Source organism: Stigmatopora argus, chromosome 10 (genome assembly GCF_051989625.1).
Source record: "Stigmatopora argus isolate UIUO_Sarg chromosome 10, RoL_Sarg_1.0, whole genome shotgun sequence".
NCBI lineage: Eukaryota > Metazoa > Chordata > Actinopteri > Syngnathiformes > Syngnathidae > Stigmatopora > Stigmatopora argus.
The window spans coordinates 14413815-14427319 of record NC_135396.1 but is presented as its reverse complement, the minus strand read 5'-3'; the positions used below and the strand labels follow the sequence as shown (position 1 = coordinate 14427319).

The window sequence follows — 13505 nt, the reverse complement described above, 5'->3', positions numbered from 1 at the left end:
GCGTATTGTTGCGTGATGTTGCAGGCCTCGGTGGCATGCGTTCGCGTCCAACTTGTTCAGGCGTCCTACCAGAGGCCCCCGCTCAGCCCCTCACCCATTCAACCCCACAATGCACTGCTGAACCTCGATGTGTCGGACCAGGACTACAACGAGTTGGATCGCAACATACTCCAACTTTGTGGTATGTCACAGACACACATTGAGTGATGTGAGCAATGTTAGTTGAGTGGGACATACTGATTGATAGATGTAGGAATTGAGATAGATTTATTGACGTACATATAGCGTTTACAATCTCATGCATAATTGCACTTGATAACGCTCCTCCTCGACGCACAAACATACATCAGCTTTTATTTAATGGTCTCTAATTGTTGACAAATGAGTGTAGACTCGGGGTGCCCTTCCTATCCTCTAACTGCCTCTTCCTTTTGTTTTGTTGCCTGTGTGTCAATCCCTGACTTCTTCCTTCTCTGCAGTCTCCACTTTTCTTGTCTTGATTATTCCACTATCTGTTTGCTAGTTCATGGTCACCTCCCCCTGACCTCTCTGCCACAAAGCATCTCTCTAGCGATTGTTTTCTGTCCAATTGCGTACATGTTCTGCATTTTTTCTCCTTCGCTCCTTGTTGTTCTACAGTCATTACTCACCGGCTTTCCCCTGTCTTTTAGGTGAGCTTTATGACCTTGATGCAGCCTCTCTCCAGCTCAAAGTCATCAATTATGTAAGTGCTTGACATCAGCGGTACAATTTCACATGTATAGTATATGCTATACTATACCTTCCAAACACGAAAACCTTCCAAGTGCCTGCTTCCTATCTACACCACGAGCTGTAAGAATAACACTCCCGACCCAAGATTGACTATCTGTGTAACAAAGGAAAAGAGTGAAATGTGATTGATTGGTGGGATGAAGGCTGGCAATAATTTAGATAAGCGAGAAACATGGACCTTGGAAAAGTCTCATTGTCATCTGGAGTAAAGGACAATTGCAACCTAGAGGAAGTGTAAAAAATAAGGGTAAAACTAAATTAATATTATCAAATTAATCAGAGGTTTTGTAGTTAGGTTTGTTTGATGGACATATGGATGGATGGATGGATGGATGGATGGATGGATGGATGGATGGATGGATGGATGGATGGATGGATGGATGGATGGATGGATGGATGGATGGATGGATGGATGGATGGATGGATGGATGGATGGATGGATGGATGGATGGATGGATGGATTTGTGTTGGGTGGACGGACGGATGGACGGATGGATGGATGAAAGGATTTTATTGATTCAAAACTATGGAAAGACAATCTGAGAAATTTCCAAATATTTGAAGGTAAAGTGCAATTGTAGGATAGAGTCCAATATTTAAATAGTCAAAAGAAGAAGGAGAAAATTGCAATGTCCACATTTCTATTTTACTAATAGAGGAACCAGAAAAATAAATGGTGATTTTTCATTCATTCATTTTCTGACCCGCTTTATCCTCATTAAGTTTGTGAGGGGTGCTGGAGCCTATCCCAGCAGACTCTGGGTCAGAGGTGGGGACACCCTGAATCAGTGGCCAGCCGATCACAGGGCACAACCATGCACACTCACACTCATACCTAGGAGCAATTTAGCGTGTCCAATCAGCTTGCCATGCATGTTTTAGGGATGTGGGAGGAAACCGGAGTACCCGGAGAAAACCCACGCAGACCCAGTGAGAACATGCAAACTCCAAACAGGTGGACCGACCTGGATTTGAGCTCAAGTCCCCCACTGTGAGGCCGACACACTAACCACTCATCCACCGGGCCATGCTCCAAACAGTCAGGCTTTTTTTAAACATTGGAAGTCTTTTTTTGCCCCAGTCACATTTTTTAATCAGGTCTTATGCATCAAATTCGAAATGAGAGGAAAATTTTGCACAAGAATAAAACAGCTTGAGCACTGAATATCTTTTCTTTGTAGTGTATTCAATTTGATTATAGGTTAGGTTACAGAATGGCCCATCTTAATTGGAATTGGAGTGTAAAAATAGATAAGAGATGATCATGAAGAGTTAGAGTTAGCAGAAAATTGTAGCTTCCAAAAAAATCATTTATTTTGTTGAGTGGAGCTTTGCTTTGTTTGGTTCTCATTGGTTGAAGTTATTTGGGGAAAGGCGGAGAATGGCTTTCCTACTTGCGAAATCATAGTGTGTTAAGTGCGTGTGTTCATGTTTGCACACTGTAGTTGGCTGTCGCTAGCATTTAATCTTTTCCTGCAGCCAGCATTATGGAATACAGAAGTGTGAAGGCGTACTATTATTATACTGTCAGAGGTGAATGAATAAATATGCACATAGTATGTGTACTGATGTACATGTACACCCAAAATAAAGTATGCAAGCTCATTAGGTACACTTGTGTCATATAATGGAATTTAAGGTATTTTATTAAATTATTACAACCTTTACTAAGATTAGTGTGCTGCCATCCTGCCCCATCCACAACAATAAACTATTATACTATTTAACTGTGTCAATCCAAGTAGATTAATATCTTGGTAAAGGCTGACTTTTAATGAAATAGAGCCCTTATTATTTGGTCATAAAGTGGTACCTTGAGATACGAGCTTAATGTGTTCTTGGACTGAGCTCGTATGTCGATTTACTCGTATCTCAAATCAACGTTTCCCATAGAAATGAACTAAAAACAAATTAATTCGTAACAACCCTCTGAAAAAACACCAAAAAACAGGATATTGCAATGGAAAAACATTTTTATTTGTTCTAATTCGCCATATATTAACAGAGTAACAAAAAACTAGTGGTTATGATGTTTAATAGTACTAAAATTAGACGGATTTTGCGGAGGGGAGAGAGAGAAAGCCAGAGAGACTTTTTGCACAGCAACGCGCTCATAACATTACATAAACAAATTTAAATGAACTTGGATTATGATGTAGTCACACTCAAAAATAAATGTAATCTAACCTTACACTAAATTTATTTCTAATTTTGTTTTACATTTTTATACCTTTCTTCTCTCGGGTTGGCTGTATTTGCCCCGCCTCCACCCTGACTTTCAGCTGCAGTTTTTAAAAGGAATTGTTTGCTTTTGTCTTCCCTTCAAAATATTCCAAAAATGATGCACACAAATGTCCTCACAATAGGATAACGCACAAACGCTTGCCAACTCCCATTGTATGCTCTATACTGTATACCGTTGAATAGTATACTCCTCTCGTATTGGCGAGCAAGCACCATTCTGCACTGACTAACCGGGACAAAAAACCCTGGAAAAAATGCAATGCTCCGCCCAGTGCTCGTAGAGATATTTACACGAGGGAGTTGCGACGAGATGATGATCCCATTAGCGTAGGCTGTATGCTCGTATATCAAAATTTGTCTCGCATCTCAAGGTAAATATTTGCTCGAAATTTTACTCATATCTCAAATTGCTCGTATGTCAGGGAACTCGTATGTCAAGGTATTAATGTATTGTGACTGCATCCAATCTCCTATAAATTGATCAATGAGGGTGAAATTCTGTCCTACATGTACTACAGCTTATCAAAGCACCTTTAAGATAAGTGGAAAAATATTTTTTGATTATTTTATTTTTATTTATTTTTTATTTTACAGTCTGTATGGAGGCGGCCTGTCGGCTGAGCGGGTTAGCGCGTGGGCCTCACAGTGGGGGAGTTTGCATGTTCTCCCCGGGCCTGCGTGGTTTTTCTCCGGGTACTCCGGTTTCCTCACACATTCCAAAGACATGCATGGTAGGCTTATTGGACGCTCTAAATTGCCCCGAGGTATGAGTGTGAGCGTGAATGGTTGCTTGTCTCCTTGTGCCATGCGATTGGCAGGCCACCAATTCAGGGTGTCACCCGCTTCTGGCCTGAAGTCAGCCGGGCTAGGCTCCAGCAAACCCCCCCACCCAAGTGAGGATAAAGCAGTTCAGAAAATGCAATGAAATGAGATGACAGTCTGTATGTCAAATGCCTGCAATTTGAGGCCATCATCATATTTTCTGTTTTTGTGTCTACGCAGCTGCAGCAGCAGACTCGGTCACAGTGTTGTTGCCTACTGTTAGTCTCTGAGGACAACCATCAGCTTTTCTGCCAGGTATGTTCAGATAAGCAATGTGGAACATTTTCTTTATATTTAGAAAATCTTTCGCATTTTGTAAACCAGTAATTCTTCTTTAGGTAGTTGGAGACAAAGTTCTGGAGGAGGAGATCAGTTTCCCGGTGAGGCCAGGAATCATGTTTTCCAACTGTAATGATGCGTTAAATGTTGTAAATATAGAAAATATTTAACAACTAAAATCCCATTAGAAATTGCATATGAGTGCCAAAGGGTGACAAAAAGAGAGAATTGCAGTTTTGGGATGGATTTTGAAAGCACATTTTCTGCCTTAATGCCCAATCAATGATGTGAAGAGCTGCCCTTTTTACACCACCATTTCCCCTTATGTTCACAGTTGATGTTCGGACGTTTTGGTCAGGTTGTCGAGAAGAAGAAGTCGATTACTCTTCAAGACATCAGTGCTGTAAGCAAAATAATCTCATTCCATCTGTCTGTCTAGCTAACAGAGAAGAGTGTTTGTTCTCTGTGCACACTGATCAAATCTTTCTGCCTGTCAGGAGGAACGCAGGCAGCTGTCCAGTATGTTAGGCTGTGAAATTTCCTCCATGCTGTGTGTCCCAGTTGCAAGCAGGGCTACCGGCCAAGTGGTGGCGCTTGCATGCGCCTTCAACAAGCAGGGTGGACAGAGGTTGGTGGATTTTTTTTTTAAATATAGATAAATAGCTTCCTCTGCTTGTCATTCTTCTTGATGTGATGATGTGTTATCATCCAACTTTCCATGGTTAATTTGATAAAGATTGACATATAGTGTTTTTTGAATTTCCATGGAAAATTTTAATGAGTCCACTAGGAAAAAGTTGGAAGTTGCGTAGATCTGGAAAGGCAGCAGTAAATGGCAAGTCTAAATTTACAGTCTAGAAGGTTTTGGTAGTAATTTCATTTTCTAGCCATGATTTAAATTAACTGAATATAATCTACAGTTTAATCTGGGGCTCGGTGGAGCGAGTGGTTAGCGCGTCGGACTCACAGCTCTGGGGTCCTGGGTTCAAGTCCAGGTTGGTCCATCTGTGTGGAGTTTGCATGTTCTACATGCCTGCGTGGGTTTCCTCCAGGTACTCTGGTTTCCTCCCACATTCCAAAAACATGCATGGTAGGTTGATTGGAGTCAGCTGGGATAGACTCCAGCACCCCCCGCGACCCCGATGAGGATAAAGCGTTTCAGAAAATGAGATGAGATGAGCTATAGTTTAATCTAATCTTATCTAAAATCATCTAATCGCTCATATGTGTGAAGGAGCATGCACTAAGTAGTTTATTCATTCATTCATTCATCTTCTATACCGCACATTCTCGAAAGGGTTGCAGGGATTGCTGGAGCTCAACCCAGCTGACTTCAGGCGAACGGCAGACTACACCCTAGACTGGTTGCCAGTCAGCCATAGGGCACACAGACAGACAAACAACCATCCACACTCACAGTCATACCGCCACCAGCGGGAGTCGAACCCGCGCCTGCCCGCACTGAAGTCAGGCGAGTGAACCTCTACACCACAAGTGTCAAAGTGGCGGCCCGGGGGCCAAATCTGGCCCACCGCATCATTTTGTGCGACCCGAGAAAGTAAATCATGAGTGCCGACTTTCTGTTTTAGGATCAAATTAAAATGAAGAGTATAGATGTATATTACATTACCTGATTTTCCCCCATTTAAAACAATAATTGTAATTTTTTATCATTTTTTTCTGTGTTTTTAGTTCAAAAATCATTTTGTAAAATCTAAAAATATATTTTTAAAAAGCTAAAATAAACATTGTTTTAGATCTATAAAAAACTGAATATTCAGGGCTTTTAATCCAGTTATTTTAATCCGTTTATTTTAAAAAATCTAAATATTATATCTAAAATGGTCCGGCCCACATAAAATCGAGTTGACGTTAATGCGGCCCGCGAACCAACCCGAGTCTGACACCCTTGCTCTACACCACAAGGCGGCTGTAAATAGTTTATGTGCCCTACATTTGACTTCCGACAATATCAAAGGGTTCCCTGCCTCTTATTTTCGACCCATATAAGGAAAAGAAAAAAAAAAGATGTGTGGATGTTGGAAATATATGACAATGAATAGTTTTTAGCATTGAATGTGAATGTTTCACTTTTGAAAGAGCAGAAATGCAAGTATATGATTAGAACATTTACACAATGTAATTTTAGATTTGCCTCAAGATTTGATGATAGGACACAAATTTACTCCACTTGTTACTATGATTTTATGAACAAGATTCTCTTGAAATTCCTGTGAATGTAAATATCCCACTGAATTTGTCATTGAGTATTACCTACCCACTTGCCACTTGATGGTGTAGTGCAGGCGTAGGGAACTGTGGCTCGGGAGCCACATGTGGCTCTTTTGATGGGTGCGTATGGCTCTCTGCCAACCTGTGATGTAAAATATGGAAATCGCTGTTCGTAACGCACCAATAGGAAGCGTCACTTTGGCACTGTGGCGTTGACACTACTTCTAGTGCCACTTGAATCTTGTTTTTTTTTCATTACACTCTTCTTCATGCATACTCACATTGATCTTCATTTAGCAACTGTGTAACAATGCTGTCAAAAGAATTCAGAGACTTTTTGTACTTTAAAAGTGTTGAAATGACTAAAAAATGCACACATTTTCATGTATGTTTTCTTTTAAATTTAAACTATGGCTCTCAATGAATAATATTTGAAAATTTGAATTGTTTAAGGCTCTCTCCGTCAAAACGTTTCCCAATTCCTGGTGTAGTGGTTCACTCACCTGATTTCGGTGTGCGCAAGCACGGCCTTGATTCCCGCTCAGTGGCTTTATGATTGTGAGTGCAAGCGGTCGACTGTCTCTCTGAGAGCCCTACAACTGGCTGGCGACCAGTCGAGAGTGTGGTCTGCCTTTCGCCCAAAGTCGGCTAACCCCACAAACCTTACGAGGATGCGTAGACACAAAAACAGAAAATATGATGATGGCCTCAAATTGCATGTATTTGACATACAGACTGTCATCTCATTTCATTGCATTTTCTGAACTGCTTTATCCTCACTTGGGTGGGAGGGTTTGCTGGAGCCTAGCCTGGCTGACTTCAGGCCAGAAGCGGGTGACACCCTGAATTGGTGGCCAGCCAATCGCAGGGCACAAGGAGACAAACAACCATTCACGCTCACACTCATACCTCGTGGCAATTTAGAGCGTCCAATCAGCCTACCATGCATGTTTTTGGGATGTGGGAGGAAACCAGAGTACCTGGAGAAAACTCACGCAAGGCCAGGGAGAACATGCAAACTCCACAGAGGTGGACCGACCAAATTCAGGGCCCCAGAGCTGTCAGGCGGCCGCCCTAACCACTCATCCGCCGGCCCACTGGCATATGTATAATGTATGACATTTATATCAGTATATTCTGTTCTCTATTTTTTTTCTCCAAACTACAAATACACTCCCAGCTATCCTCATAAGCGCTTATCTTTTGTAGGCATGCACTCTCTGCATTCTGCGATAGGTGGATAAAAATCATGTGTTTTAATTTCTTGGCAGCTCGTTGTAGTAATAACAGCAGGACTGTGGGCATACATGCAACAAACAATATGATGAAACTTTTCTGATACCCCCAATCACTGTTCTACAGGCAAAACATTTATTTATGTCTAAAATGTCTTTTCATGTGTCTGTATTCTCACCCTACTGTGACAATGACATTTCCCGAATACGGGATGAATAAAGTTATCTAATCTAATCTAAAATGCTTCTTGCATAAAAGTGTTGAGACTTCACAAAGTTTTATTTCCTAAAAAAGGAAAATGAGGTCAAAGTATCCATTGGCTATAGTTTTTGGGATACGGTATTCGGCTGAAATGTCATAACAACAACACTTTTTGGTGATTTTGGCAATGGTGGGTGAGTGGTTAGCAAGTTGTTGGAGCGGCGGCCTCACACTTCTGGGGTCAAGGGTTCAATCCCAGGTCAGTCCTCAATGTGTAGAGTTTGCATGTCACCCTGGGCTTCCGTGGGTTTTTCTCTAAGTACTCCGGCTTCTACCCACATGCCAAAAATATGCATTAGGCTGGTTGGTCTAAATTACCCCTAGGTATCATTCTGAGCATGTATGGTTGTCCGCCCTATAACTGAACATCATTTTAGGGTGACCCACGTCTAGTGCCACGTGGCTCTTGTGAAGATAAGCGGTTCGTAAAATGAATGAATAAAGTGGTTCAGAAAATGAGATCAGATGAGAAATAATAGTAAAAGCATTTTTTAATGGTGTAAAAAATAGGGTTAGTTTTGGTTGGTGAGGATTACAAATCAATGGTAGTCCGGATTTTACTCTGTGACCCATTTTGCCATTAAAATAGTGCACAGTAAATCCTCTAACTTGCTTTTTGTAACACTGATTGTAATAAACAAAGCCGCCTGATGGTGTAGAGCAAAGGTGTCAAACTGATTCCAGAAAGGGCCAAGTGGGTGCAGGAATTCGTTCCAACCCACCAAGAGAACACCTCTTCACTTTCAATTTGTTCTTTTACAACTGTAATCAGTTGATTGCAGTCAGGTGCTGCTTCTTTCAGCAGACCTCCTCACTGGCCCAACTGTCTGCGCTGTTTCCGTAGGGAGGAAAACCCACGCCCACTTGGCCCTTTGTGGAATCAGTTTGGCACATGTGGTGTCGAGGTTCACTTGCCTGATTTCGGTGCGGACAGGCGCAGGCTCGATTCCCGCCGGTGGCGGTATGATTGTGAGTGCAGTTGGTTATTTGTCTCTCTGTGTACTCTACAACTGACTAGCGACTAGTTTAGGGTGTAGTCTGTCTCATCTCATTTCATTGTCTGAACCGCTTTATCCCCACAAGAGTCGCGGGGGGTGGTGGAGCCTAACCCAGCTGACTTCAGGCCAGAGGCGGGGGACACCCGGAATTGGTGGCCAGCCAATCGCAGGGCACAAGGAGACAAACAACCACTCATGCCCACACTCATACCTAGGGGCAATTTAGTGTCCAATCAGCCTACCATGCATACCTTTAAAATGTGGGAGGAAACCGGAGTATCTGGAAAAAAACACGTAGGCCTGGGGAGAACATGCAAACTCCACACAGGTGGATCGAGCTGGATTTGAACCCAGGTTCCCCATTGTGAGGCTAACGTGCTAACCACTCATCCGCCGAGCTGCCCGTGGTGTAGTCTGTTGTCATTGGTCTATGACAAATGTTACAAAGATTATTCTGCATAAAAATATTCATCCATTGATTTATGGAGAATCTAAGAGTATCAGATTTAGTCACCAGATGGGATCCAAATTGACTTTTTATGTGTTTTAAGCTCATCACGAATTTCATCTGCTGAAAATAAATTCCCTAAGAAAACATGTGCGCTCTGTAGGATTACTTCTCTTTAGAAACTAATGATAGTAACAGAGCAATGTGTACCATAACAACCAGACGGACTTTATCCAGGACTGGTCGCTAGTCAGTCACAGTGCACCTACATTATACTGTAGAGACAGAAAACCATTCACACTTACCATCACACCGTCATTGAGTGGGAAGTGAATCCACGCTGCTCGCACAAAGGTCAGCCATTCCCCCGCTGTCTTTCCTGTTAAATGTTTAATTTACATATAGAGCCATGAGAAAAAAATGATGAATACATTTTGGTAGTCCTGTCATGTTCTAGTCAAGCCTGTTTTTGCTCTCAACTGAGAAGAAAGTGTGCATATAATCCATCAAAGACAGCCTTTAATCTTGTGTAGGCACAACTGCAAAGTGGGCATTTGTAATCTAAAAACAGGATCTGGTTGCCATATTTGTACCGGTGTATACGCTTTAAGGATGTATAGTTGCTGTTACTGACAGATCTTGATAAGGAGTTGTGGGATTTTCTTTTTCAATAGCAAATTACAAAAAGCTACCGGTGGAGAGCTGCAGAATGTACATTATATACATTGTAAGTGTTTCTCTTTGTGTTTTCTGCAACTTCTGGTCTTTGTAAGTGGAGTCCTGCTGGCTTTCAAACTTTTCCATGTGCTTCAAGGCTATTTTCTCTAGCGACAGAGAAAGCAAAATAATATGCCTTTAAAAATAGAAGGAAAAACGGAGAAAGAGAATCAAGAACTTTGCTTAGTGTTCCATCACGTGTCAGCCACTCAAAAAGGCCTGTGTATATTGTGGGAGTTGACTTTGTTTCACTTGATCGGAGGCTTGCTTTAGGCCAGATATTATTCTTTTTTTTCACAGGTTTCCCACGAAGCTCCGCTAAGGGCAAGAAAGCCCTGGAGCTTGTCTTTAAATCTTAACATTCTAGCAATAATAAGCCACTGCCCTCTTTAGACTAGAAGAGGAAACTGCAGGTAATGATCTCACATCAAAATCTGCTATCCAATCTTCATTTTCCAGACATGATTAGACATGGAAGCATACTCACTGCTGAGTCTACATTAGTAAGCCGCTTATGTATTTACACTCACGCTATTCAAATACACATTTCATTGTCCTATATAGTGCTCACATTATTTCATCAATCTGCTGTAACAAGATACATTAAGTCCCCATTGAAGATACAAAAAAATAATTTCATTATTGATGTTTCCAAAAAAGCAGCCCAGTGGAAAAGAAGTTATCATAAATTATCACAATTCTAAGATCACGCGTTCAATCCCAGATCCGGACCTTCCTGTGTGGAGTTTGCTTGTTCTCATCGGGCGTGCATGGTTTTTGTGTGTGAGTGTGAATGGTGTTCACCGCCTGGTGACCATAGTTGGCTGGGATATCACCCTTGTGAGCAATGTTCCCTCTAAGATGGGCGCGTGCGCAATTGCGCACTACTCTCGTCTTCTCTGCGCACAGCAAATCATATGGAGCGCACAAAATAAAATCCCCCTTTTTTCCAACTCGTGGGTTGTTTTTCTGAATCTTTATTGACTTTAGTAAAAGTGCATTTAATAATAGACACATCTGTTCCTCACAGACACACAGAGGCGGATGAGCACGCCATCCAGCACTGTTTCTGCTACACTTCAACAGTCCTCACTTCAACCTTGGCCTTCCAGAAGGAACAAAAACTCAAAGTGGAGTGCCAGGTAACATGCCCATGAAACACACTAAATAATTGGTCCTCAAAGTCTGATAAAAGTATCGCCAGTGGTATGTTAGCTCTCTCTTGTGGTTTACGAGAGATTTAATGTTCAAAGGACTTTTTGTATTTATCGTGTACAACAAATTAGTAAAAATGTTTTTGCCAAATATTTAGGAACAACCTAAAACTATAATACCATATAATCTATCTTTAGACAAACAACACCTAGTATAAGTAACTTTTTTGTGATTAACGGTTGCTCAAAGTATTTAAGAAGTGCTGCCATATTGTTTGTTTGCACAGGTGCGAGCAATCTGGAATACTCGAGTCTGATTGGTTAAAATAGTACTGACGTTAAAAAATGTCTGCCTGCATTAAGAACTCCCTTCTCTTGAAAATACTAACTGATATTTACTTTTTTTCCACTACTTCACATCAGAAAATTTGAATTCTATGTTTTTCTTCTTTATTTAACAAGATTCTTTCTGGTGTTTTTCTCTCCCTTTAATGCAAGAACATGAATGTTGGGTGATTTTCACCCAAACAGATCATTGTGTTCTACATATAGCTGCGTGAACATAGACATTACAAAACGGAAATTAGATTCCAATTATCATTTTACCATAAAAAGGGGTTTAGGGTTCGATTTAGGGGGGTCCTCACGATGTGAAGTTTGCATGTTCTCTCTGGGCTTGTGTGGGTTTTCTCTGGGTACTTCGCTTTTCTTCCACATCCCAAAAACATGCAGGTTCGTGTTTTAAATCCATTGACTGATTTTGCCAAGCCTAAAATCTAAATGGATTATACATTTTAGCTGCATTATTGGCAGCCAATGAGTTAATTTTGCCAAGTATTCTTTCAGGTGGTACTTGCTGTAAAATCTTTTGAGAACCACTTTGTCAGCATGATTTATTATACATGAGCATATCTGAAAAGATTTTGATGTGCACTGTTTCTCCACATAGGCACTCTTGCAAGTGGCCAAGAACCTCTTCACACACTTGGGTAATGTTGTTCCCCTGTCTTAAATTATATTAGAAAACTTTATTCATCCCGTATTCGGCGGTACTCCGACGTTTCGTCGAAAGACGTTTGGTCCCTGGACGTTTGGTCGACCAGACGTTTGGTCGACCGGACGTTTGGTCGACCGGCCGTTTGGTAGAACGGACGTTTGGTAGAACGGGCGTTTGGTAGAACGGACGTTTGGTAGAACGGACGTTTGGTCGCCGGGTTGTTACTGTTGAAACCAGCTCTCAAAATTATAATCATGAGAGAGAGAGAGTGAGTTTAATATCTAAATATCTAATATCAAAATATCAACAGTAAACTCTCTGTCATAATTTGACAGCGAGCCAACCCGGCGACCAAACGTCCGTTCTACCAAACGTCTGTTCTACCAAACGTCTGTTCTACCAAACGTCCGTTCGACCAAACGTCCGGTCGACCAAACGTCTGGGGACCAAACGTCTTTCGACGAAACGTCCGGTCACGGTATTCGGCAATTCGGGAATTCATGACAGTATCTAGTCGGCAGTGACAGATGGTCAAGTTAACGTCCAATATATATAAGCGATCACCTAATGAAACATGCGGCACATGTAATGGAGCAAAGTTGATTACAGGGATGTGCAGCCATAAAATCAGGAGGCCATGAAAAGTAAAAGCTTCAGACATTTCAAGTGTCTTAAAGAGTATAAGCACCCAGAGTACAATTAATCTTTGCTAGCACCATCCAGATTGCCGCTCCAACTGAATTGATCAATCTGTCTGTGAAATAAATAGCACCTCTTTGCATGGGACCCTATTAACAATAGAGCTTATCAGCTTGTACAAATGACTCACCGTTCCTCGTGGTTCTAGCCGCCTTCGTTTATCTACTCCTTTAATTGCCTTAATTTCCCCTCCCATTTTATTTTTACTCCCTCTTGTCCTGTCATTCTTTTTTCTTACAGATGATGTGTCAGTGCTCTTACAGGAAATTATAGTGGAGGCCAGGAACCTCAGTGGTGCAGAGATGTAAGTCAGCATGTAAAGGAACAGCGTGAATGTCTTTATCTTCTTTTGCTATCTTGCTTCGCTTAATGAAGGTTGAAAATGGCGTGATGTGAAATAGAATAAATCATCGTCATTCTTTCCTGAACCTCACTGTCTGCCTTTTAGCTGTTCAGTGTTCCTGCTGGATCGCCATAGCCATGAGTTGGTGGCCAAAGTGTTTGATGGGGGTGTGGTTAGTGATGAAGAGGTATGTCAAAAACATATGTACTTATACATACATACACACATCTCTCTCTCTCTTTCATATTTATATATATATATATATATATATATATATATATATATATATATATATATATAT

At 41.3% G+C, this 13505-nt stretch overlaps 1 protein-coding gene across 2 annotated transcripts in view; it reads left to right on the top strand.

The window, feature by feature from the left end:
- The window catches only part of pde2a (phosphodiesterase 2A), a 192906-nt gene that overhangs the window by 162508 nt on the left and 16893 nt on the right, over positions 1–13505 (top strand). For both annotated transcript variants that reach the window (XM_077612068.1, XM_077612069.1), the window contains exons 8-17: positions 25–181; positions 672–724; positions 4021–4095; positions 4179–4220; positions 4454–4522; positions 4617–4747; positions 11042–11153; positions 12115–12154; positions 13102–13165; positions 13310–13391. In XM_077612068.1, the coding sequence (XP_077468194.1) occupies positions 25–181; positions 672–724; positions 4021–4095; positions 4179–4220; positions 4454–4522; positions 4617–4747; positions 11042–11153; positions 12115–12154; positions 13102–13165; positions 13310–13391 (825 nt within the window). The remainder of the gene's footprint in view (positions 1–24; positions 182–671; positions 725–4020; positions 4096–4178; positions 4221–4453; positions 4523–4616; positions 4748–11041; positions 11154–12114; positions 12155–13101; positions 13166–13309; positions 13392–13505) is intronic.